This window comes from Kogia breviceps, chromosome 9 (assembly GCF_026419965.1).
Source record: "Kogia breviceps isolate mKogBre1 chromosome 9, mKogBre1 haplotype 1, whole genome shotgun sequence".
Classification (NCBI taxonomy): domain Eukaryota; kingdom Metazoa; phylum Chordata; class Mammalia; order Artiodactyla; family Physeteridae; genus Kogia; species Kogia breviceps.
Window position 1 is genome coordinate 20,795,359 of NC_081318.1, and position 27,186 is coordinate 20,822,544.

The 27,186-nt window shown below is 50.0% G+C and overlaps 1 protein-coding gene across 3 annotated transcripts in view; it reads left to right on the forward strand.

Annotated features, from left to right (window-relative positions):
• The window catches only part of PLXNA4 (plexin A4), a 464,525-nt gene that overhangs the window by 397,534 nt on the left and 39,805 nt on the right, over window positions 1-27,186 (forward strand). For all 3 annotated transcript variants that reach the window (XM_059074236.2, XM_067042137.1, XM_067042136.1), the window contains 5 exons: window positions 896-1,038; window positions 16,290-16,558; window positions 19,049-19,115; window positions 20,056-20,202; window positions 24,691-24,850. In XM_059074236.2, coding sequence (XP_058930219.1) covers window positions 896-1,038; window positions 16,290-16,558; window positions 19,049-19,115; window positions 20,056-20,202; window positions 24,691-24,850 — 786 coding nt within the window. The remainder of the gene's footprint in view (window positions 1-895; window positions 1,039-16,289; window positions 16,559-19,048; window positions 19,116-20,055; window positions 20,203-24,690; window positions 24,851-27,186) is intronic.

Sequence of the window (27,186 nt, forward strand, 5' to 3'; positions counted from 1 at the left end):
ATCTGTCTTGTGTGTGTGTGTGTGCGTGGATGTGTGCTTACATGCATGTGTGTACATGTGCATTTGCATGTGCTGAGGGAAAAAGTGGGAGAAGGAAGGGCTGAGCACATTACCTCTGACCACCTTCCAGGGTGGAGGGCTGTACCCAGGACAGAGTGATCACACAGCTGTGTAACTGTGGGTCCGTGTGTGGAACCTTCTCGGGGGCCAGGGGGTGGTCTTGCAGCTTTGTGACCATGCCGGAGGCCTGGGCTGTCTCTGCAGACAGCGGTACCTATATGCAGATCATAATTTACCATTGAGTAGCATGACCTTGAGAAAGGAAGGACAAAGAGACACGCTGCATGTTTATCCAGAAGGGATATATCAGTGGGGCAAGAGCCTTCGTCTGGCCCCATTTGGTGGTTTGATGGCTCCGGTAAGCTGCGTGACCAAGAACTGGGACTTCAAAAGAAACAGTTCTTAACTCCTATAAGGAAACCCACTGTAAAACACAGAATCTGAAACAGACTCTCCATCACTGGAACTGCCCCCTTCACTCCCTCCGTCCTTTGATATCACCCCTAACCCCCAGCATATTTTGCAAGCCAAAACCCTCATCTTCAGAGGGGGAGGCCCTCCTGGCCCCAGCAGCAGCTCAGATCTGTGGACAGCCTGCCCCCCATTCATGTTTTGGAAGGGATTTGGCCCAAGACAAGCTTCCTTGTGCTGCATCTTTCTCCCATATCTATATCGTTCACCTCAGCTACGTAAAACATCCCCCTCCTCCTCATTTCTGCGCTACTTCGGTCCATTGTGCAGGTCTCCGGGGGCCTGGGAGAGGGTTCTGAGTGTTCCGAGGCAGCGTAGCTCTTGGGCCCCATCCAGCAATCTCACGGGCTTGTCTTTGTGCCAGCTTTTGCCGAGCTGCAGACGGACATCCACGAGTTGACCAGTGACCTGGACGGAGCCGGGATTCCCTTCCTGGACTACAGAACCTACACTATGCGAGTGCTGTTCCCGGGAATTGAAGACCACCCTGTCCTCCGGGACCTCGAGGTGAGAAGCAGTTCCTGTGGGCAAGTCCTTTCCCATTGCAGTGTTAGTGCAGAGAGAGACAATGGTGAGCAAGTCCAGCCACCTCATTCAGAGGAGGCTCAGGTGAGGCCAGGGAGGGGACGAGACTTGCCAAAGGGGTGGTGCCAGCTTGCCCCACCGATGGTGTCAGCCCGTCCTTCGGGAGGAAAGGGTGGGAGTAGGGCTTTGGGTCTTAGGGGGTCATAAATCCCTTGAGAACTGGATGGAAGCTGAAGACCCTCTCCTCAGAAAAACTGTCCATAGACACAGAAGCGGGAAATCTGGCAAACAGTGTAGGAAGTTCACGGACCCTTGTTTAAGAAACCACAATATAAGGGATTTCACCGCTTAGTTGGTGCTCAGTAAATAAATGTGGGAAAGATAAGCGCTGCATTCAGGAGGAAGGTGGGAATGTGAATGACAAGAACATCACTGCCTTTATAGCAGCAGGGACCTCATCTTGTGAACATTTTATCCCACTTAGTGTCTAGCGTAGTGTCCGGCTTAAGCATTTATTCATATTATGCTTTGTTCTGAAAGGGATTTGGAACGACTTATAAATACCAGAGAAATGTGAAAAATATAAATGAGGAAACCAGGGCACAATGATAATCCTAAGGAATAATTACCCTGAGTTGACTGCTGACCAACATCCTGGTCTAGTTTTCAGTCCTTTACACGTGTGCCTCAATTTAACCTCCCAAGAGCCCTCAAAAGCAGGCACACCCATTTCACAGGTGAAGAAACTGAGGCCACACAACTGGGAGGGAGTGGGGCAGGGATCCGAGTCCAGCAGGGAGACTCCAGAGTCTGTATTCCTAAGGACAAGCCAGTGCACGTGACTTCTGAGGGGCTCTGTCCGCGTCATGCCCTACGGCTCTGGAGCCTTATTTGGATGGATCAAAAGTCTTTGGCCAAAACACCACGGAAAATAAGACTGATTCCATATTTATGTTGTCCGTTAACATAGAAACAGACCTGTCACTCCGGAGTTGCACAGTTAAGCAGGTACTGACCCCCTGGGAATGTCTGCATGGGTTCTCTAAGGGGACGTAGAGGTTGTGTCCCTCTGCAGGAAATGCAGCAAGTCCCCAGGGCCCTTGGGCCCCCCCCGCAACATTTCTCCAACTTGATTGTGGAATGAAGAGTGTGTGTGTGTGTGTGTGTGTGCGTGTGTGTGTGTGTGTGTGTGTGATTTTTGTGTAGACTGTGCATACCTTGTTTATCTTTAATTCTGGCTTCCAGCAGAGTGCTTGGCACATAGTAGGCATGCAGGAAGTGTTGAACGATTTGAATTAATGAATGTCTGTGTGTCTGCCTGAATTAGGGTGGAAATGGCAGTCCTAGGAAGGGAAGTTGTGTTTGAACATCCCCACACCCCTCAAAATAAGAATTCAGCTAGGATGAGTATGTAAAGTTACTCCCTCTTTTTCATTAGCTCAAAATTCCAAGTAGATTTGCTTTAAGCATTTAACCTTTTTTTTTTAACATCTTTATTGGAATATAATCGCTTTACAATGGTGTGTTAGTTTCTGCTTTATAACAAAGTGAATCAATTACACATATATATACATCCCCATATCTCCTCCCTCTTGCGTCTCCCTCCCAGCCTCCCTATCCCACCCCTCTAGGTGGTCACAAAGCGCCGAGCTGATCTCCCTGTGCTGTGCGCCTGCTTCCCACTAGCTATCTATTTTACATTTGGTAGTGTATATATGTCCATAAGCATTTAACTTTTAAATCAGATTTTCTGAGACCATTTCCAAGCTGGCATCCCTGTAGGGCAGCCCGAATACTTTGGAGCGGGCTGGGAGACAGCCTTTTCCCACACAAGGTGTTTTCTTGATGGACACACACACACTCCACACTGCTTTCCCAACCAGTCCTATGGCCCATATTGTAAATCATGCCACATCCGATCGTATGGTCTTGTTTCTCATTTGATCCCGTTTATCTTATGGCTGCCCCACCTGCCCTTGCATCTCCGTAGATGTTTATATTCTCAGGCCTGACTTGGCACTGATGTAGCACACACCCAAGGGCAGTGCACTCGCAAGGGCTGCCCAGGGCGGTGGAGGGGAGCTTCAGGGCTCATCCTCCCACAGGATGCTGTGGGAGGGTGCAGGTTGAACACGGCACCGCTCCAGACGGCACCGACCATATGCGGCACTTCCTGGACGCGTGCAGTGCACGACCTGCCTCACTGTCTCTAGCAGCCCTCTTTGCCGGAGGCCAGCATCCTAATAATTCCCTCTCATTGCCTTTCTGAACTGTACCAGGCCCCTTGCTGAAAGCTGGTGGCATCCCTACCCAGTGGCACTTCCCCGGGCCTTTCCTCTAGGGCTAGTTTTCTGAGAGAAACTGCTGCCCAACTCCTAGGCTTAATCCTCAGCAAGGTGCACAGCCCAGGAGCCCTGCCCAGCAAGCTGGGCTCAAAAGACAGAAGCCTTGGGCACCCTCAGAGCACTGCTCGGAGCCATCTCCCTCCTCCACTGTGTGCTGCCCTGGCCCTGCCTGCCTTGTTCGCGGGCATCTGAGGCACCCCTCACCGGAGGCTTCTGGGGCTGCAGAGTGAACTGCAGCAGACTCCTACCCCTGCCCAGAAAGCTTCAGGAGCCCTTGTTCGGTACGGTCCAGAGAGCCACAGTGTCTTCACTTCACAGGGATACCGCCCACCCCGCAGGCTGGACACACACTCACCAGGGCATGTCCAGAGCTGCACCACCAGGAGTCCCTGACGCCCCTTCCCCGCCCGTCGGTCAGGGGCTGTGGGATGCACTCAGCCCTTGGAGGGCTGCCCAAGAAAGCCTCTGAGAATCAGGGCTGCTGGGTTCTGATGATCACCTGATCAGCCTGTGTGACTCCCCAGATGCCCCCTGGGTGGACACCTCACCCATGCCCGAGACCGTTCCCATGGCCCCCGTGACAAGTCACATCACGTCCTACCGTGGCCTTACTCCTTATCTGGCACGTTAAAACTTCCCCTCAAACCTGAGGCTTCTCTCTTGTCCTTGCCTTTATCACAAGGGGAGACTTTCTCGTCCCATCCTCCTGCTGAGGATGGAGTTAACAGTCAGCTTCACTGATTTCCCTGAGTTGGAGACCATGAGACGGCTAATTGTCAGGCACGAGCTCTGAATCAAGCAGGTCCCACAAATTTTTTTAAGTTCTGGTAAAATATACATAACATAAAATTTACCATTTCAACTGTTTTTAAGTGTACAGTTCAGTGGCATTCAGTTCACTCACACTGCTGTCCAGCACTACAGTCCATCTCCAGAACTTTTTCATCTTCACCAGCTGAAACTCTGTACCCATTAAACAGTGCCTCCCCATTGCCCCTCCCATGCAGCGCCTGGCAACCACCATTCTACTTTCTGTGTCTATGAACTTGGCTACTCTGGGTACCTCCTATAGGTGGAATCATACGGTATTTGGACTTTTGTGACTGGTTTATTTCACTTAGTAAAATGTTTTCAAGGTTCATCCTTGTTGTACCATGTGACAGAATTTCTTTCCTTTTTTTATTTTTAAACATCTTTATTGGAGTATAACTGTTTTACAATAGTGTGTTAGTTTTTCCTTTACAACAAAGTGAATCAGTTATACATATACATATGTTCCCATATCTCTTCCCTCTTGCATCACCCTCCCTCCCACCCTCCCTATCCCACCCCTCTAGGTGGTCACAAAGCATAGAGGTGATCTCCCTGTGCTATGCGGCAGCTTCCCACTAGCTATCTAATTTACATTTGATAGTGTATATATGTCCCTGCCACTCTCTCACTTCGTCACAGCTTACCCTTCCCCCTCCCCATATCCTCAAGTCCATGCTCTAGTAGGTCTGTGTTTTATTCCCATCCTACCACTAATCTCTTCATGACATTTTTTTTTTCCTTAGAGTCCATATATATGTGTTAGCATACGGTATTTGTTTTTCTCCTTCTGACTTACTTCACTCTGTATGACAGACTCCAGGTCTATCCACCTCATTACAAATAACTCAGTTTCATTTCTTTGTATGGCTGAGTAATATTCCATTGTATATATGTGCCACATCTTCTTTATCCATTCATCTGTCGATGGACACTTAGGTTGCTTCCATGTCCTGGCTATCGTAAATAGAGCTGCAATGAACATTTTGGTACATGACTCTTTTTGAATTATGGTTTTCTCAGGGTATATGCCCAGTAGTGGGATTGCTGGGTCGTATGGTAGTTCTATTTGTAGTTTTTTAAGGAACCTCCATACCGTTCTCCATAGTGGCTGTATCATTTTACATTCCCACCAGCAGTGCAAGAGTGTTCCCTTTTCTCCACACCCTCTCCAGCATTTATTGTTTCTAGAGTTTTTGATGATGGCCAATCTGACCGGTGTGAGATGATATCTCATTGTAGTTTTGATTTGCATTTCTCTAATGATTAATGATGTTGAGCATTCTTTCATGTGTTTGTTGGCAATCTGTATATCTTCTTTGGAGAAATGTCTATTTAGTTCTGCCCATTTTTGGATTGGGTTGTTTGTTTTTTTGTTATTGAGCTGCATGAGTTGCTTATAAATTTTGGAGATTAATCCTTTGTCAGTTGCTTCATTTGCAAATATTTTCTCCCATTCTGAGGGTTGTCTTTTGGTCTTGTTTATGGTATCCTTTGCTGTGCAAAAGCTTTTAAGTTTCATTAGGTCCCATTTGTTTATTTTTAGTTTTATTTCCATTTCTGTAGGAGATGGGTCAAAAAGGATCTTGCTGTGATTTATGTCATAGAGTGTTCTGCCTATGTTTTCCTCTAAGAGTTTGATAGTGTCTGGCCTTACATTTAGGTCTTTAACCCATTTTGAGTTTATTTTTGTGTGTGGTGTTAGGGAGTGTTCTAATTTCATACTTTTATAGGTAGCTGTCCAGTTTTCCCAGCACCACTTCTTGAAGAGGCTGTCTTTTCTCCACTGTATATCCTTCCCTCCTTTATCAAAGATAAGGTGACCATTTGCGTGTGGGTTTATCTCTGGGCTTTCTATCCTGTTCCATTGATCTATATTTCTGTTTTTGTGCCAGTACCATACTGTCTTGATTACTGTAGCCTTGTAGTATAGTCTGAAGTCAGGGAGCCTGATTCCTCCAGCTCCATTTTTCGTTCTCAAGATTGCTTTGGCTATTCGGGGTCTTTTGTGTTTCCATACAAATTGTGAAATTTTTTGTTCTACTTCTGTAAAAAATGCCAGTGGTAATTTGATAGGGATCGCATTGAATCTGTAGATTGCTTTGGGTAGTAGAGTCATTTTCACAATGTTGATTCTTCCAATCCAAGAACATGGTATATCTCTCCATCTATTTGTATCATCTTTAATTTCTTTCATCAGTGTCTTATAGTTTTCTGCATACAAGTCTTTTGTCTCCTTAGGTAGGTTTATTCCTAGATATTTTATGCTTTTTGTTGCAATGGTAAATGGGAGTGTTTTCTTAATTTCACTCTCAGATTTTTCATCATTAGTGTATAAGAATGCCAGAGATTTCTGTGCATTAATTTTGTATCCTGCAACTTTACCAAATTCATTGATTAGCTCTAGTAGTTTTCTGGTAGCATCCTTAGGATTCTCTATGTATAGTATCATGTCATCTGCAAACAGTGACAGCTTTACTTCTTCTTTTCCTATTTGGATTCCTTTTATTTCTTCTTTTTCTCTGATTGCTGTGGCTAGAACTTCCAAAGCTATGTTGAATAAGAGTGGTGAGAGTGGGCAACCTTGTCTTGTTCCTGATCTTAGTGGAAATGGTTTCAATTTTTTATCATTGAGAGCGATGCTGGCTGTGGGTTTGTCATATATGGCCTTAATTATGTTGAGGAAAGTTCCCTCTATGCCTACTTTCTGCAGGGTTTTTATCATAAATGGGTGTTGAATTTTGTCAAAAGCTTTCTCTGCATCTATTGAGATGATCATATGGTTTTTCTCCTCCAGTTTGTTGATATGGTGTATCACGTTGATTGATTTGCGTATATTGAAGAATCCTTGCATTCCTGGAATAAACCCCACTTGATCATGGTGTATGATCCTTTTAATGTGCTGTTGGATTCTGTTTGCTAATACTTTGTTGAGGATTTTTGCACCTATGTTCATCAGTGATATTGGCCTGTAGTTTTCTTTCTTTGTGACGTCTTTGTCTGGTTTTGGTATCAGGGTGATGGTGGCCTCATAGAATGAGTTTGGGAGTGTTCCTCCCTCTGCTATCTTTTGGAAGAGTTTGAGAAGGATAGGTGTTAGCTCTTCTCTAAATGTTTGATAGAATTTGCCTGTGAAGCCATCTGGTCCTGGGCTTTTGTTTGTTGGAAGATATTTAATCCCAGTTTCAATTTCAGTGCTTGTGATTGGTCTGTTCATATTTTCTATTGCTTCTTGGTTCAGTCTCGGCAGGTTGTGCATTTCTAAGAATTTGTCTATTTCTTCCAGGTTGTCCATCTTATTGGCATAGAGTTGCTTGTAGTAATCTCTAATAATCTTTTGTATTTCTGCAGTGTCAGTTGTTACTTCTCCTTTTTCATTTCTAATTCTATTGATTTGAGTCTTCTCCCTTTTATTCTTGATGAGTCTGGCTAATGGTTTATCAATTTTATTTATCTTCTCAAAGAACCAGCTTTTAGTTTTATTGATATTTGCTATTGTTTCCTTCATTTCTTTTTCATTTATTTCTGATCTGATCTTTATTTCTTTCCTTCTGCTAAATTTGGGGGGTTTTTGTTCTTCTTTCTCTAATTGCTTTAGGTATAAAGTTAAGTTGTTTATTCGAGATGTTTCCTGTTTCTTAAGGTATGATTGTAATGCTATAAACTTGCCTCTTAGAACTGCTTTTGCTGTATCCCATAGGTTTTGGGTCGTCGTGTCTCCATTGTCATTTGTTTCTAAGTATTTTTTGATTTCCTCTTTGATTTCTTCAGTGATCACTTCATTATTAAGTAGTGTATTGTTTAGCCTCCATGTGTTTGTATTTTTTACAGATCTTTTCCTGTAATTGATATCTAGTCTCATAGCGTTGTGGTCAGAAAAGATACTTGATATGATTTCAATTTTCTTAAATTTGGCAAGGCTAGACTTGTGACCCCCAATATATGATCGATCCTGGAGAATGTTCCATGAGCACTTGAGAAAAATATGTATTCTGTTGTTTTTGGATGGAATGTCCTATAAATATCAATTAAGTCCATCTTGTGTAATGTATCATTTAAAGCTTGTATTTCCTTATTTATTTTCATTTTGGATGATCTGTCCATTGGTGAAAGTGGGGTGTTAAAGTCCCCTACTATGATTGTGTTATTGTCAATTTCCCCTTTTAAGGCTGTTAGTATTTGCCTTATGTATTGAGGTACTCCTATATTGGGTGCATAAATATTTACAATTGTTATATCTTCTTCATGGATTGATCCCTTGATCATTATGTAGTGTCCTTCTTTGTCTCTTGTAATAGTTTTTATTTTAAAGTCTATTTTGTCTGATATGAGAATTGCTACTCAAGCTTTCTTCTGATTTCCATTTGCATGGAATATCTTTTTCCATCCCTTTACTTTCAGTCTGTATGTGTCCGTAGGTTTGAAGTGGGTCTCTTGTAGACAGCATATGTATGGGTCTTGTTTTTGTATCCATTCAGCCAGTCTGTGTCTTTTGGTGGGAGCATTTAATCCATTTACATTTAAGGTAATTATCGATATGTATGTTCCTATTACCATTTACTTAATTGTTTCAGGTTGTTCTTGTAGGTCTTTTCCTTCTCTTGTGTTTCTTGCCTAGAGAAGTTCCTTTAGCATTTGTTGTAGAGCTGGTTTGGTGGTGCTGAACTCTCTCAGCTTTTGCTTGTCTGTAAAGGTTTTAATTTCTCCATCAAATCTGAATGAGATCCTTGCTGGGTAGAGTAATCTTGGTTGTAGGTTTTTTTCCTTCGTCACTTTAAATATGTCCTGCCACTCCCTTCTGGCTTGTAGAGTTTCTGCTGAAAGATCAGATGTTAACCTTATGGGGATTCCCTTATGTGTTATTTGTTGTTTTTCCCTTGCTGCTTTTAATATGTTTTCTTTGTATTTAATTTTTGACAGTTTGATTATTATGTGTCTTGGCGTGTTTATCCTTGGGTTTATCCTGTATGGGACTCTCTGTGCTTCCTGGACTTGATTGACTATTTCCTTTCCTATATTAGGGAAGTTTTCAACTATAATCCCTTCAAATATTTTCTCAGTCCCTTTCTTATTCTCTTCTTCTCCTGGGACCCCTATAATTCGAATGTTGGTGCATTTAATGTTGTCCCAGAGGTCTCTGAGACTGTCCTCAGTTCTTTTCATTCTTTTTTCTTTCTTCTGCTCTGCAGTAGTTATTTCCACTATTTTATCTTCCAGGTCACTTATCCGTCCTTCTGCCTCAGTTATTCTGCTATTGATCCCATCTAGAGTATTTTTCATTTCATTTATTGTGTTGCTCATCGTTGCTTGCTTCCTCTTTATTTCTTCTAGGTCCTTGTTAACTGTTTCTTGCAATTTGTCTATTCTATTTCCAAGATTTTGAATCATCTTTACTATCATTATTCTGAATTCTTTTTCAGGTAGACTGCCTATTTCCTCTTCATTTGTTAGGTCTGGTGTGTTTTTATCTTGCTCCTTCATCTGCTGTGTTCTTTTCTGTCTTCTCATTTCACTTATCTTACTGTGTTTGGGGTCTCCTTTTTGCTGGCTGCAGGTTCGTAGTTCCCGTTGTTTTTGGTGGCTGTCCCCAGTGGCTAAGGTTGGTTCAGTGGTTTGAGTAGGTTTCCTGGTTGGGGGGACTAGTGCCTCTGTTCTGGTGGATGAGGCTGGATCTTGTCTTTCTGGTGGGCAGGTCCACGTCTGGTGGTGTGTTTGGGGATGTTGGTAGCTGTATTATGATTTTAGGCAGCCTCTCTGCTAATGGATGGGGCTGTAGACCTGTCTTGCTCTTTGTTGGGGATAGGGTGTCCAGCACTGTTCGTTGCTGGTCCTTGAGTGAAGCTGGGTCTTGGTGTTGAGATGGAGATCTCTGGGAGATTTTCGCCGTCTGATATTGCATGGAGCTGGGAGGTCTCTTGTGGACTAGTGTCTTGAGGTTGGTTCTCCCACCTCAGAGACACAGCCCTGGTGCCTGGCTGGGGCGCCAAGAGCCTTTAATCCACACGGCTCAAAATAAAAGGGAGAAAAAATACAAAGGAAAGAAAAGGAAGGAAGGAGGGAGGGTAGGAAGAAAGGAATGAAGAAATGAAGGAAGGAAGAAAGCAAGAAAGGAAGGAAGGAAGGTAGAGAGGAAGAAAGGGAGGAAGGAAGAGAGGAAGGAAGGGAGGAAAGAAGGGAGGAAGGAAGGAAGAAAGGAGGGAAGGAGGGAAGAAAGGAAGGAAGAAAGGAAGAAAGAAAGGGAGAAGACAAAATAAAGTAGGATATAGTTATTAAAATAAAAAATAATTATTAAGAAGAAAAATTTCTATTAAAAAAAAACAGAAAAACGGGTCAGTCTAACCCTAGGACAAATGGTGAAAGCAAAGCTATACAGACAAAATCTCACACAGCAGGACACACATACACACTCACAAAAAGAAAAGAGGGGAAAATAATAGTATATCTTGCTCCCAACGTCCACCTCCTCAACTTGGGATGATTCGTTGTCTATTCAGGTTTTCCACAGATGCAGGGCACTTCAAGTTGATTGTGGAGCTTTAATCCGCCGCTTCTGAGGCTGCTGGGAGAGACCGCCCCCTCTCCTCTTTGTTAGCACAGCTCCTGGGGTTCAGCTTTGGACTTGGCCCCGCCTCTGCGTGTAGGTCGTCCAAGGGCGTCTGCCCTTCGCTCAGACAGGACAAGGTTAAAGGAGCAGTTGATTCGGGGGCACCGGCTCACTCAGGCTGGGGGGAAGGAGTGGCACGGATGCGGGGCGAGTCCGCGGCGGCAGAGGCCGACGGGACGCTGCACAGGCCCAAGGTGCGCCGTGCGTTCTCCCGGGGAAGCTGTCCCTGGATCCCGGGACCCCGGCAATGGCGGACTGCACGGGCTCCCGGGAGGGCCGGTGTGGAGAGTGACCTGTGCTCACACACAGGCCTCTTGGTGGCGGCAGCAGCAACCTTAGTGTCCCACACCCGTCTCTACTGTCCGTGCCGACAGCCGTGGCCTGCACCCGTTTCTGGAGCTCCTTTTACGCAGTGCTCTTAATCCCCTCTCCTCGCGCCCGAGGAAGCAAAGAGGCAAGAAAAAGTCTCTTGTCTCTTCGGCAGCTCCGCGCCCGTTTCTGGGGCTCCTTTAAGCGGCGCGCTTAATGCCCTCTCCTCGTGCCCAGGAAGCAAAGAGGGAAGAAAAGGTCTCTTGCCTCTTTGGCAGCTCCAGACTTCAACCGGACTCCCTCCCGGCCAGCCGTGGCGCACTAACCCCTTCAGGCTGCTTTCACTCTGCCAACTCCAGACCTTTACCTGGGATCCGACTGAAACCCGAGCCTCAGCTCCCGGCCCCCGCCCGCTCCAGCGGGTGAGCAGACAAGCCTCTCGGGCTGGTGAGTGCCAGTCGGCACCGATCCTCTGCGGGAATCTCTGGGCTTTGCCCTCCGCACCCTGTGGCTGCGCTCTCCTCCGCGGCTCCGGAGCTTCCCCCTCCGCCACCCGCAGTCTCCGCCCGCAAAGGGGCTTCTAGTGTGTGGGAGTCTTTCCTCCTTCACGGCTCCCTCCCACTGGTGTAGGTCCCGTCCCTATTCTTTGTCTCTGTTTATTCTTTTTTCCTTTTGCCCTACCCAGGTATGTGGGGAGTTTCTTGCCTTTGGGGAGGTCTGAGGTCTTCTGCCAGCGTTCGGTGGGTGTTCTATAGGAGAAGTTCCACGTGTAGATGTATTTCTGATGTCTCTGTGAGGAGGAAGGAGATCTCCGCCAACTTTAAGCCGTCTCTCTCTTTCCTTTTAAGACTGAATAATAGCCCATTGTGTGTATAGACCACATTTTATTTATCCATTCATCTGTCAATGGATACTTGGGCTGCTTCCACCTTTGGGCTAGTGTGATAATGCAGTTATGAACACGGGCGTACAAATATCTGTTTGAGCTCCTGCTTCCATCTTTTGGGGCATATACCTAGAATATAAGACTTTTTCATTTCCATTGAACTCATTAATTAATTTCTTACAGACAGAAATCAACTTTTACTGTTTCACATTAGCTTGGGGCTATGTGAGATCCAGCCTCCTATGTAAGATCCAGAGATCTTGTGTGGATAGTTCTTTCCTTATGTGTTTCCAACCTCTCCCTGCCACTGGATTAGTTTCTATTGGTTTTCCGAGTTTGGAAACATTCCTAGGGAAGCCATTGACTAATCTAAAGCAGGGTTTCCACCTTTTTAGGCACTGGGATGGGCATGATAGGTGCATGTGAAGAAGATGGGGTCCTCTGGCTTTAGGCTTTCCTGGAGGTTAGGCCACGAGGCCTCTCTTCTGTGACCATCTGGTACAGTCTGGGCATTTGGGTGAGGGGTTACCCCGGCACTGATCACACACCAATCCTTCAAAGACAGAGAGCAAACAGTAACCACACACCTCATTTTCCACCTATATCATTGCCTCCTAAACTCTAACGTATTGGGTTACAATGAAAATTTACTATCCAGTTTTATACTCACAGACTTCAACTAAATTATCGAACCATCTGGTGAATAAAGAAAGTCTTGTTTCAGGGTGCCATCTGCTTAGGGAGTAGCGGTGGCAAGTTACAAAGGGGAACTGTTCTGGATACTCTCTACCAAGACACTTCTCTCCATCTCCTCTTCCTAAAAGGGGGAGAAAATGCCTACTTTCCACACCCAGACATTGTGCCAATGCATTAGGTACCTTGGAAACTCTGGGGCAAAAGGGATCAGTGAAAACAGCCAATGGAGGAGAGGCAGGTAATAAAACTGCTTCTGTTTAAGTGTGCTCTGTGTGTGCCAAGCACTTTACATACATTATCTTATTTAATGTTCTTAAAACATTATGACATAGGCACTCATATTCTCATTTTATAGATGAGGCAATAGAGCCCGGAGATGACAGAGCTTTCCTCCATGTACGAGTCTGTTAGTCTCTCTGATTCCAAAACCCATGCTGCTACAGGGATGCTCTTTCCCTGCAGGTAGCTTTGCTAAACCTTCCTTCCCAGGGCCCTGAGCCTTGCTGCCCAGGAGGAGTGTGCAGCCAGGCCAGGGAGTCCAGAGCACATCCTCCTCCTCCTCTCCAGGTGCCACAAGCCAAGCCTGCACTTGGCTCCCCTGCCCTCGACGGACGGCCACCTGAGCTCCAGGAGGCCCTGCATGGGACGCTGCAGGGAGGACTCAGAGCTGGCTTTCAGTCACCTCCAAGGCTCAGGGGTAGGCTAGACAGGCCAAGGATGCGGAGGATGGACGGGCGCTCAGGAGCCAAGCAAGCTGGGCTTTGGCAGTCCAGCCCCACCCTCCACCAGCTGGCTGGCCTTGGGAAACCACAGTAGCTTCCCTGAGAGGCTGTTAAAAGAGGGTCACGAGAAGGCGTTATTGGACCAATGTGTACAGTGTGCCAGGACTGTCCTTTGCCCTTGGCGGGAGCCCAGGAAGTAGCATTGTCTCTTATTACCAGGACAAATTAGAGAAATGTCTTCTGAGAGGTCTGAAGGAGAGGGGAAGTAAAACGTGTACGCCTGCGTGTGAGGGGCTGTCTCGGAGTGGGGGCCTGGTCAGTAGGAGACAGACATTTGGGTGGATTGAGGCCCCGCGCAGTGGCACAGTGAGGTGGCTGTGTCTCCCTTGCTCTTCCCTCAAGAGCCGCCATGGAGTGGGGGACTAGGGGGGCCAGGCAGGAGGTAAGCCAAGGCTGGAGACCTTGGGGAACGAGAGGGTCGCCAGGAAGGGCTATGCTGAGAGCCAGGAGGAGCTGCAGGTGACCTGGCCAGCACCACCCTGGCTCTGGTGAGCGCTGCTCTCTCCTGAGAACTGCCTGGAGAGGTACCAGCCTTCCGTGTACCAGCACAGCTGTGTACCCGCACAGCGGCAAAGGAAATGCAAATGGGCCTGTTTTGGAACCATGCATGTTCCTGACCTGTGGGAGCTGCTGATGCCAGGCGACGGGAGTTCATTGCAAGCGCCTCTCTGAAGAGTTCAGGGGTCCCCCACTGAAGGGGCCTTGAGACGGTGGGCTGACCATCGGAGGGCAGGGCCTGGGTCTGACTGGACTCTGCTCCAGCCGGCTCCTTGCCCCGAGCCCGGAACACAGGGTGGCACCGTAAATGAGTGGCATGAACTTTCCGGCTCTGCATCTTCTGGCTTCGTGGACCTTGGCAAACAGGGTTTCTCTGGCAACTTCCATTCTCCCCAGTTTAAAATCTTTAGAGTGAAGGAGGATGAAATTGCTGCCATTCCATAACTGGACTGTGATGGTGCTGAGGCTTTTCACACATCTCGTTCCGTGCTCTCAGGAGTGCCGAGAGGGGGCAGGACACGGTGCCAGCTGCCCAGTTCTTGGCCCGGCTCTGAAACTTCTCTGTCTTGGGATCTGGGGAAAGTTCCTTATCCTCGTGGGACCCTGGGGTAATAATGGCACCTACCTCATAGGCTTTTGGGTGGATCACATGGGTCAGTATTTCTAAAGCATGTGGAACTGTGCTTGGCATAGAGTAAGGTCTGTATACATATTAGCTGCAGTACCTTCATGTTGTTGATAAAGGAACTGAGTCTCCTACGGGTCCTGCAATTCATAAACGACTGTGATGAAGTTCATGCAAGCTCAGCGGACTCTGAAACTGTGTTCTTTACTGCTCCATACGGGACACTCCTTCCCAAGGACCTGGTGCATTTAACCTCCCTGCCCCCGCCAGGGGGGGACACATCCCTCAAGATGAGGCTTCGATGGCACCTCCTTTGGATGCCCCACCTCCTCCAGCATGCCACTTCCCACCAGATGCCCTGCTCCGTGTTCTCAGAGGGCCTTCCCTCCAGGGCAGAGGCTGTGCTTCATTTTTTAAGTGAACTTTTTGTTTTAATGGAATTATACAGACAGAGCAATGCACAAATTATCAGAACACAGCTCAGCGCATTTTCCCTGAGTGAACACAGCCATTAAGCCAGCACACAGATCGAGAAGCAGAACGTTACCAGCCTCCAAAAGTCCCCCTGTGCCCCTTTCCAGTCACAGCCGCACCCAGAAAACCCTTTTTTCCCCATTGTTGATGAATTTTAATTGTTTTTCTTAAATCTGGATTTAAATGGTATTGTCCAGCATGCTCTCTTTTGTGCCTGGCTTTTTTCTTTCAATATGTTTGCAAGATTCATCCCTGTTATCCTGAGTAGCAGTAGGTCCTTCATCCCTATTGCTGTGAAGCATTTCATTGGGTGAAAGCACCACAGTTCCTGGAGCCCTCCTATTGTTGCTGGACCTCTGGTTGTTTCCCATTTGGGGCATGACGCACGGTGCCACTGTACCTCTTCTCGTGCATCTCAGAGACGCATCCTCCATGCATAGCTCAGTCGCTGGCTCATGTTTGCAGAGTGGATGGTACACCCTGGCACCCTTGCACGGACCTCCCAGTGAACAGAAGATGCAGGCAGGAAGATAAAACCGTCTTCCTCCCCTTTCCCTGCATGGAGCAGGGTCTCAAAAGAAAAAGAAAGAAAACATCAGATGCTAGAGTTAGGGAGTGCCTGAGAGGCTCTTGGGCTTAAGCTTTCCCTTTTTTCAGGTGAATGTACTTGGGCCCCCAGAGAAGTAAAGAGACTTGTCCAAGCTTATATGGCGTGGGGATGTCAGAGCCCATGTGGAACCCAGAAGTCCTGACTCTGAGGCCACTGGTCTGTCAACAGGACCCCCAGGGCCAGAGACAGGTCAGCATTAGGTTAGCCAGAGGCCCAGGTTTCGTGATCTCCCAGCAAGGGTGTCACTCACAGCAGCCCTGACCTCCTGGAGTCCCTACCTGGGACTGTGATGGTGGTCTCCAGTGGCTTGGGGTCCCCTTGTCAACGCCATGCTAATGATGACGTTCTCTCTATCTCTAGAGACAGTGACCTGCCTCGTGGGCTGTGATGGAGGTTAGGTAGACTCCAAATGTGGTGCCTGGCTCTAGATAAGGACTTGGTGGCATCAGCCAGGTGGCCTGTCGTGGGTGAATGGGAGGGTGGGAGGGTCAACAGTGTGCATGGCCCACCCGGTGGGGTGTCCCTGGGGCCCCGCCGGCCTCGCCCCTCTCGGGCGTCAGTCAAGGACCCCGCACCCCTGGGTCTCCCCCGCAGGTCCCGGGCTACCGGCAGGAGCGCGTGGAGAAAGGCCTGAAGCTCTTCGCTCAGCTCATCAACAACAAGGTGTTCCTGCTGTCCTTCATTCGCACGCTGGAGTCTCAGCGCAGCTTCTCCATGCGGGACCGCGGCAACGTGGCCTCGCTCATCATGACGGTGCTGCAGAGCAAGCTGGAGTACGCCACTGACGTGCTGAAGCAGCTGCTGGCTGACCTCATAGACAAGAACCTGGAGAGCAAGAACCATCCCAAGCTGCTGCTCAGGAGGTAGGGGTGCGGCCCCGGGGGCCCCGACCCAGCCCAGTGCACCAGCCTGGCCCTCCTGCCCTCAGGGAGACCAGGGCAGGGCTCCCAGGAGCAGCCAAGCCCCCCAAGGTCAGGTACTGACCGGCCCAGAGGCCAGGGTGCACCCCATGCCCTCTTAGAAGAACCTGTCCATCATGTTGGTGCCCCTGACTCAACCACGGCCCATCTGCTCACCCCGTGGTTTTTCTTCTGCCCCTAAATCCACTTTCCATTCTCCTCCCTGTGCTGTAACCCTCCCCTGATTTGACCCTCTCTATCAGAGGTTTTCTCTTGTGTGCTCTTCAGAGGTCATCTTTCCATCATCCCCTCACCTTATCTAAGTCAGAACTTGAATCAGGAGAGATACCTCAGGGCCTCTCTGGGAACCCACTTCACCATCTCAAGTTGGGAAACTTGAGCCCCTGCAACTCTCACTGCTGTCTGCAACCAGGAGAAGCATCACCTGGGAGGTTGTTGGAAAGGCAGAATCTCAGGTGCCACCCCACACCTGCTAGATCAGGATCAGCATTTTAGCGAGAAACCTAGGGGATCTGAATGTGTACTAAAGTTTGAAAAGCACTGGTCCAGTCTGTGTTTGAATTAAAGGTCTTTAGCGGCAACCTGCCTGATGCGACACAGCAAGTATTTCCTGGCACCTGCTATGGGCCCTGCCCGGTACCAGGGTCCACCTCTCAACACTGTGGGATGCCTCATCCTCGACACTGTTGAAATCTGCATGGTCACGTGTGCAGACATAACCATATACCGTGGCTTTGCCTTATAGGAAATCGAGACCCTCTGCCTCTATCTATGCTGCCATTCAAATTGTTCATGTACTTGAAGGACATTTCTTCTCCAGGCTGCTATTCCAATGCCTTTAGCCTTCAAAGAGATGAAGTTGGAAAACTCCCCCATCAGGCCATTACATCCATCCCTCTGCCTGGACCACCCCATTTACCGTTTGCCTCTGCCTGTCCCCTGCCTTCCATCCTTGGTCTCTGAGTCTGAGGCAGGGCCTCCTGCTTGGTCCAATGAGTAGACTTGGCTTTCTGAAGTGTTTACTTCAGGCTTTTTCCTGGTGCAGTGGGCATTGGCCTGCACAGCTGCAAAAGGCTGCTACATATAGGAGCAAGCATACGGCCTTGGAAACAGCAAGGTAGATCATTTTGATTTTCGTTTTACTTTCCCCATGCACACACCCACCAGCATAATTCTAGGGTTGCCACCACTAGCCAGAACTCCCACCAACAGTTTCCCGGCGAGTCTCTGTGGATCCCCTCCTCTTGTCTCCCAGTTGCCCTCTCTCCCTTCTGCTCTCCTCCGTCTCCTTTTCTTCTTCTTGCCCTTGGCTGACCCCCTCCTTTCAACAGTCTTCCTTCTTTTCTCTTCTCAGCTCCATTTTGTGCTGGCAGCTGCCCAGCTGCATTGGGGTTTTAGTTATTCGTATCTTCTGGCAACTGCCACTTTCAACTCTATCCAGACATACCTGGATGGGTGCTTTCTCTCGGGAGCTGGCCACACTCTTACTGCGAGTTTGAATGTAGTTTTTTTCTAAATGCACGCAACCAAAAGTGTCCTTTGGTTCGTAATGCTGCCGTGGTGTTTTCACTTCCAAAGTAAAAGAATAAATGGGTTTGGGTAGCAGCATGAAAGATGCAAATTAGACTCAAGAATGAACTCCCTGTCATTGCAAATAAAACACTAGAAAGTTTCCCAGGAGAAGTTCCGAAGTGCGTGGAAGCCTTTTAAATAGGACAATTTGGGCATCTATTGGAATGAGCTAGGTATCCAGCTCCATGTGACTACCTACTCTGGGAGTCTTTAGCTTAGGGGATAGGCTCAGTCTAGTCTATCTGGCCTTTTTCCATGACCCTCTTCCCCTGCCACCTTCTTTTCTATCTATCCCTTGCCAAATGGGTATCTCCCAGATTTTTTTTCTTTTCTTTTCTTACCCCAAGGAACACACCTATCCTTTAAAGTTCTCTAAGGCTATCACCAATGTGGTAGCTATGAGCCACATGTGACTATTTAAATCTAAGTTAATTTAAAGTAAGTAAAATAAAAAATACAGCTCCTCAGATGCACTAGCCACATTTCAAGTGCTCAGTAGGCATCTGTGCCTGGTGGCTACCATGTTGGACAGCACAAAGTGCTATTGGACTATTTCATCAACCCCGAAAGTGCTCTTGGATAATTAGGCAGTGCTGCTCTAACACATTCTCATAGAAACTCACCCGGGAGCCCGCGCACAGAAGGTCATCTCCCCGCTTGGTAGGCAAAGCTTGTCTTGCCATTATGGTGTGTCTAGGAGTCCAAGGAGCTCAGGTATCCCTTAGGGTCTTAAGATTTGGCCTGAAAGCCTTAAGCAGCAAGAGCCATGCAGATCCCCCCCTGCCCTCCCAGCCCCTGAGGTCTGACCAGCTGCCTCTGTCTTTGTCTTGCTCTGCTGGGTCCCTCTGTGACTGGTGCCAGGACTGAGTCGGTGGCTGAGAAGATGTTAACCAATTGGTTTACCTTCCTGCTCTACAAGTTCCTCAAGGTATGATTGGATTCTGGGGGATCTCTGGGCCTACCTCAGTTTCCCCACCAGCCTGGGAATGAACCAGCATCCCCTCTATTCCCTCCACGGCCCGCAAGTCCACAGATGCTGGGGCCTAGCTCGTAGAACCCCGCCAAAAAATGTTGTTTCCCTTATCATGGAGGGGATAGGCTCCTGACCATCTCAGGAGACAGAGGCCCACGGTCAGGCCTGGCTTGAGAGCCACAGTCCCCACAGGCCGCTTTCTCACAGGTGAGGGGAGATGAGCCTCTGAGAAGACCCTGCATTGCCATTTCAAGCTGAAGACAAGTCACCCCTTTTTTCCCTCTTGCTCTCCTCCTGCCCCTCCGGCCCCAGACTTATTGAGGCTGATGAGGGTCCTGGGCAGGTACAGGAGTGCGTGTGGCGGCAGATAAGCCGAGGACATGCCTGGGAGGTGGAAGAGCTGCTTGGCCTCCAGTTACTAACTTGTTTTCTAAGGAGTTCACGCCACAGAGGACTGACCTCTGTCTCTCTCGCTCTCTTTTTTTTTTAATATATCTTTATTGGAGTATAATTGCTTTACAATGGTGTGTTAGTTTCTGCTGTGTAACAAAGTGAATCAGCTATACGTATACAGGTATCCCCATATCTCCTCCCTCTTGCGTCTCCCTCCCACCCTCCCTATCCCGCCCCTCTGTGACCTCTGTCTCTTGATGGGGCTGCAGAGAAAGCAGGGTGGAATGAGGGCAGGGAGAGGGGCAGAGAGGGGGACGGGCCAGGGAAGATGCAGAGAGAGCTCAAGAATGGCAGATTGGGAAGGAGGGGGTTGGGGGTGGGAGAAGAGAATTAAAACCGAGGAGTGGAAAGCAGCCCTTCGGAGAGCCAGAGGCTGGGGGAGGCCGGGCTCCGCACACCTGGGGCCCGGGGTCCGTCCAACACGGCTCTTCTCCGTGTCCAGGAGTGTGCCGGGGAGCCCCTCTTCTCCCTGTTCTGCGCCATCAAGCAGCAGATGGAGAAGGGGCCCATTGACGCCATCACGGGCGAGGCCCGCTACTCTCTGAGCGAGGACAAGCTCATCCGCCAGCAGATCGACTACAAAACCCTGGTAAGCCAGCCTCCCAGCTCCTCCCCAGGGCTCTGGTAGGTGGGCTCTGGCCCTGATGGTGGAAATGCTGACGACCACCCTCTCTAACGCCTCTTTAACATCACTGCGCTCAGCCACCTCTCTGGGTGCCCACTGCACGGGGCCAGCCTGGCGTTCCACGTGTGTCAGTCGGTCCGTCTGCGCCGGTCACCCCGACTTCCTTGTCCTAACGTGCCAGGGCACCTGGATTTGAGGAGCGGTGGCTCACACACACCTGAGCAACAGTAAGAGACTGGTGTGCTTTCAGGCCGGTGCACTGGATTGTGGGGCAGTAACCCCTTGCCAACAGCTGGCTGACTGACCCCAGGGAATGAACTCCTTCTCAGCAGTTCTCCCAGTGGAGAACCCACACTTTGCAGAGCAGTTCCAAGCAGGTAGCATGTAGAGCACAAGAGAGGGGAAGCCAGAAATGGTTGCTTGTGGTTCTGAAGCCCACCTCTACATGACCTGAGCTGTAGGATGGGAGGCCAGGCTGGCCTAGCGGTTTAAGTTGTTTGTCCGGGGAACAGGGGGATGCCCTCAGTCAAGGTTACACTCCCTTTCCTGCCAGAAATAGTCATCCTAGGAGGCAGCAAAGCTCAGCATTTAGGAGCAGGGGGTTTGGAACCGGGCAGGGCTGGATTGGAGCTATGACTCCTTCTGGCCAGCTGGGGGATTTGGGGCTTAATCTCTCCAAGTTTGGGTTTTGTTTTTTGAATCTGAAAAAAAAAAACAGGGATAATAATAAAAGAGGGATAATGACAGCATGTACCTCCTGAAGGTGTCCAGAAGATGGAGTGGGATCTGGTGTACAAGGCCGTGAGCCGAGGCTCAGCCCACTGCTGGCTCACGGGGGCTCTGCTTCCTCTTTCCCGCCGTGACTGTCCGCTGGTGCCCGCTGTCTCTCCAGGCGGGGAGCTCACTCTTGGGCTTCTTTTGGAGGGAGTTGTGATCTCCCACCAGGTCTTTTCCGGGAAAGAGAAGAGGAGGTAGAAGAAAGGAATGAGAAAACAAGATAAAAGATAAATGTGGAGGGTGGCACGTGGGTGGAGCCTAAGAATGGAGGTGGAAGAGACAGCAATGGTGTTAAAGAGGACAGAGAATAGATGGGATTTAAAATGCAGTCATTGGGAGGTGAGACACACGACAGGCCGAGGCATGGCAGAGCCGGGCAGGGGCCGCGAGCCGAGGGTGAATCCCAGACCCCGAGGCCAGCTGGGGAGACATCCCTGCCACTCTGAATAAAGCCAGTCCTGCTGGCTGGGCGTGATGCGACCGTGGTGCACCTGTCCCACTCCATCCTCGGAGGGCCCTGGGAATCCCAGCAGGCATCTCAGCAGATTTGCGGGGATTGGCTCAGTCGACGAGGCTTTGAGGCTGCAGGGTGCGTGAGGGCCCTGCTTCTTTGCAGTTGTGGTCCGCTCGGGAGGAGAGAGTTAGAGGCTCTGATTAAAATGTGAAAGGAAAAAAAAAAAAACCTTCCAAAAATAGAGACCTGAATAGATTTCTTAATGAGCTAGAACTACTGTTGAAATGTCTCCTGCCTGGTCTCTCCCTCTCCCTTTCTTTCCCATCTCATCAGCGGCTCCCCAGTATTGAATCCAACACAGTTGTAATAACACTCTGTCCCCAAATTGCAGCATCCTTTATTCCAGAGGCCAAACTACTGGTAGCACACCCGGCCTCGTTGCAGATGACTTCAAGAGAATGTGAGGAAATTGGAGTGGGTCAGGGACACGCATCCATTTGAGGTGGAAAGGGTTGGGGAAGAGGCACCGTGAGGAAAGGGGAAGGAAATTACAGTTGACTTGCCCGGAGAAGAAAGGGCTGCGGGGAGGTTTCATAGCCATCCTCAGGCCTGTGAAAGGAAACCCCCCACGTGGAAGGAGGGGCAGCCCGGTGGTGGTGAGGAGGGGCCGGGAAGAAAGTGTGTTAGCAGCAGACAGGGCTGACCCGAGACTCCAAGATGAAGGGGTCAGAAAAAGGGTGGCCTGGAACTCAGCATTGGCTGGAGGAGCCCAGGGTACTTTGGGCCAACTGATGGTAACCTTGTGCTGGGCGGAAAGGGTAACCACAAAGAGTGAGACAGGTGGCGAGAAGCTCGGCCAGCATCACTTGACAGATGCACCACCTGCGCTTTGAGTGATGAATTAGATTGAACTTGGACTAGCATGGCCTAGGGCCCTGCTGCTGGGAGTGCCCAAGGGCGTAAACTGGGAACCTGCTAGAGTGCTAGGTGCTCACCTACGATCCTGCCTGAATGCAGTCTCAGACCCCATCCTCGACCTCCTGAGTCAGAATGTGCGTTTTCACAAAACCCCTTAGTGATTCTGTTCACAGGAAAGTTTGAGGAGCACTGACCTAGCAGAACAAACCCCAGGCAGTTGCTCTGAGATAGCCAAGAGACATGGGCGTGGGGCTGGGGAAGGGAACTGCCAGGTGCAGCTGGGGCTTGGCCAGTGGCCAGGGAACGCTGTCCCTCTGTGGACCCACTGCTGCTTCTCTGGATGCCCTGAAGCACCCACAGAGCTGTTCTCACGGGGCCGCCGCGAACCCCAGGGGCAGCAGGAATGTCAGGGGGGCATGCTCAGGTGGCAGCCCCCGCTTCATGGTCTCACAGCCCAGAAGAAGCTGTGATACTTCCTGGGGGGGGGGGCAGGCTCCACCACCACTGGCCCAGAGCTCAGGACCCCAGGGCAGCACTGAGTACTAGGCTGTGCTTGGCCACGGAGGGGGCTGGGAGGGGTCCCGGAAGGCTCTTAGGAGGCAGGGAATGGCTGGGGGAGGGCACACAGGAGGAGCACGTGGTCCAGAGTTCCCTCCAGCGTTGTTTTCGGTTTACATTTTGAGGGTGAGAGTCCGGTTTTATAGATTTAGGAGGTTTTCTTCTTTATGGAAGGAGCATGTTCCCGTGGGAGTTCACAGCAGTCCGGTCGCAAATGAAAGGCAGGCGTCCAGGGGCCAGGGTTCTGATTGCCGCCACGTGGAGCAGCGGTGGGTGGGGACGGGAGGAAGGCGGCTGTTGTCTGAATCTGCAGACCAGATGTACAGTTGGGAAATGGTTGGCGGGGGAGGCGGTGCAGTGAAGGTTCTGAGAAGGGAGCGCACAGAGGGTGCAGGCAGCAGGGTCAGACAGGCTGCAGAACCCGGCGCGGCGCAGCCACCTGGCAGCACCTGTGACCCACAGCACCTACCCGATTCACTCTGGTCCACCCAAGGATCCCACGGTCTCACCGTGGAGAGAGAGCCCATGCTGAGGACGGCAAGAGAAGCAAAGCTGTTAGAAATGGCCCAGAACTTTTTTTAAAAAATAAATTTATTTATTTATTTATTTTTGGCTGCGTTGGGTCCTCGCTGCTGCACGCGGGCTTTCTTTTCAGTCGCGGTGAGCGGGGGCTGCTCTTCGTTGCGGTGCACGGGCTTCTCACTGCGGTGGCTTCTCTTGTTGCAGAGCACGGGCTCTAGGAGCACGGGCTTCAGTAGTTGTGGCTCGCGGGCTCTAGAGTGCAGGCTCAGTAGTTGTGGCGCACGGGCTTAGCTGCTCCGAGGCATGTGGGATCTTCCCGGACCAGGGCTGGAACCCGTGTCCCCTGCATTGGCAGGTGGATTCTTAACCACTGCGCCACCAGGGAAGCCCTGGTCCAGAACTTTTTAAAGGAAAAAATATAGTTTGGTGCATTAGGCAGAGTCTTAACTTATCTGACTAGTTCCAAAAAGAGAAATGGAGGTCCTGAGCCAGGGTTGCCTCTTCCCCTAATACCAGGTTTCAGGTTTGGCACCAGGAAGGGCTCTCAGGTGTCCTGAACTTGCAGTTTTTTAAAGGGCACCTTTTTATTTTTAAAGAACACGCTAAGCTTCTTACAGATTCTCCAACCTCCGATCAGCCCAGAACCCTCACAAAAATCGAAGCACATGAAATCTTTGGAGAAAGGAGCCAGATTCCCATTAGTGTGGGTGTGTGTATGGGACAGAGTGACGAGGAAGACAGACCGACACACAGGGACGGGGGCTGGGGGTTTCAGAGGTGGGCGAGGGTCTGGGTGTGCTGCTGAGATGCTGCCTAGTGAGTGTGTGTGTGTGTGTGTGTGTGTGTGTGTGTGAGAGAGAGAGAGAGAGAGAGAGAGGTGGCAGGGGGACATGCAGTAGTGTCCATTCTCTGACACATTGCCCCTCACTGCCCCCTCCTGCTTGGACATTGTTCCCTTTAATAAATCAGGATTTTAATGGAGTCTCTTGTGAAGAGGAGTGAAATATGCAGCTCCTACTCCTGAGGTGATGCTGAAGCTGTACCACTTTCCTGCTGCTTGTGGGGACAGGAAGGGTAGAGGGCTTGGCTGGGGTCGCCCTACCCCTGTCCAGTCCAACCTGCCGAGGCGGAGCCAGTCAGGATAGGACTCCGGGATGTGGCTGGCCTTCCCAGGGCTCTCCATGCTGCCCTCCCCACTCACCGCCTCTCCCCACCGCCCGCAGGTCCTGAGTTGTGTCAACCCAGATAATGCCAACAGCCCTGAGGTCCCAGTGAAGATCCTCAACTGCGACACCATTACTCAGGTCAAGGAGAAGATTCTGGATGCCATCTTCAAGAATGTGCCCTGCTCCCACCGGCCCAAGGCTGCAGACATGGACCTGGGTGAGTAGGGCCGCCCAACCAGGGGGCTGTGCTGTGACTGGTTGGAAGCCCCTCTTACCGACCAGTGGAGCCAGGGTGCAGGGAGCAGGCATGCACGGCCCCCAGGAGCCCAGGAGGTGCACCTTCGTGGCCACTTAGTGAGCAGTAAGCAGAGGCAGGGCCACAGTCTGCTGGTGATCTGACTGCCTCTGGGATCTTTTGAGTAGCCGAGGGGTGGGAGTGGAGGTGTCACATCGGCAGTGAAGAGGATTTAGTCTGAATCTGTGTGGCCCAAGGTCTTGCCACTACCTGCGTTGTGCCCCGAGGCCCTTCCCTTCGCCTCTGTTCTGTGCCTCTAATTTTTGCTGACTACCGAGGGCCTGAGGGATCTGGGTCAGTGATGGAGGATGGAGAGAAAGGATAGAGAAAAATGAGATATGACAGCCTGCTGGGGAGCAGGATGACATTTCATTTGAATGTTCCATGAATAGATCGCATAGCCTATATGAACAAGGGCATGCCACTTAGGGCCAGCTGTACTTGGATCCACTTATGGCTTGCCGGAGTGTTTAATAAGATATCGTCCTGGGGAAATCCTAGTGGGGAGCCCCAAGCTCCAAAGAGGCCAGGGCTGAAGAGAGGCAGTTTGGCGTTGCGGATCAGCATGAAACATGCCTGGGTTTGAGTCCTGGTTCCACCAAGTCCTAGCTGTGTGACCTTGGTCTAGTTACTTAACCTTTCTGTGCCTTAGTTTCCTTGCCTATAAAATGGAGATTAATAATAGTGCCTGCCTCACTGTAAGAATGAAAGGATATGATGCATGTAAAAGCCTCTAATGCACTGTCTGGCCCATAGTACCTACTCAGTATTGGCTGCTGCTGTTACTGATTATGAAGATAATAGTGGTAAGGAAACGGTATGTGTCTGTTTGTTGGTCCTAGGCCTGGAGGAAAAGGTGTTTATGTGTATATGTGGTTGGGTCTGGAGATTAGTGGAAACATAGAGGTGGGAGGACCTCCAGAGGCCCCTAATCCATCCATCTGGCCTCTAAGCTGGCTTCAGATAAGCCATCCAAGACAGATGGGCGTCTGTGCTATTTTCTAAACTCCACAGGGAATTTGATCCCCTCCCAGTGCCTCGCCCCACCTGCCCCAAAATTCTGATGCCTAAAGACTCAGGATCAGGAATTTCTGCTCACTCGACTCAATTCTTACTGCTTCCCTTCCCCCATCTTCTGGCTGGCTGTTGGCGGGATGTGTTTGGCCCTGTGCCTGGAGCTCCATGGCCCCAGGGAGAGACTGGCTGAGCATGTGCTCCCCTTCGCTTTGGAGGTGTCTCTGTGTATGTTGTTTCTAAGACCAAGAGGAAGCATCTGTGAGAGTCTGCAGTGGTGGGTGGGGGTGGGGGCTTGGGCAAGTATGTCCACGTGTGTCCCGGGTACTGGTCCCTAGACTTGGAGTGGGCATTTGTGTCTGTATGCGGGTGATTCTGCTGCCATGAAGGTCCCACAGACTGATGGAGCCAGGGGCGGGCTTACAGAACCAGTGCAATAGAAAACAGTTCCTGAGAAGGAAAACCCCTGTGTTCCCTACCCCCAAACAATTACATGGGCTACTCCATAATGGGTCTCCCAGGGAGAGTTGAATTCACTAGGGTAAGCAGGTAGCACTCACCATGCCTTTTGTTCATCTGTGGGAGCCATGGCAGGGTCCACCCTCGGCTTTTCAAAGTCCTTATCTGCAAAATGGGTGGGTGGGAGGAGAGCGCCGGCCTAGCGGGGCCAAGAGGAGGAGCTGTTATAAGAACCTGTATCTTTATGCCAAAGATGTTTGGGAAGCTTGTGCCAGAGCACAGCGAGAGCTTACGGGTGCAGGTGCATGTAGAGTTGTGTGCTTCTGGTGCTTGGGAATGGGGTGACCTCCCATGGGGGAGAGAGACCATGTCATGGCTGGTGGATGCTGCTCAAGACCAGCCCTCCCCACCTGGAAGCCACACACCCAGATCTTGGGAGGGGAAGGGGCTGCCTTTTAACTTTAGAACATTTGCTGGGTTCTAGCCCAGCAAAGCATCATTAATGAAAGGATGTGATGCATCTGGAGTGGAGGCAGCAGCATGCAAAGCAGCCACGGCCACTTCCTGTCGGCCACTTCCTGTCATCCACCTCCTGCTGTCCACTTCCTGCCATCCACCTCCTGCTGTCCCCTTCCTGCCGTCCACCTCCTGCTGTCCACTTCCTGCCGTCCACCTCCTGCTGTCCCCTTCCTGCCCTCCACCTCCTGCTGTCCACTTCCTGCCCTCCACCTCCTGCTGTCCACTTCCTGCCATCCACCTCCTGCTGTCCCCTTCCTGCCCTCCAC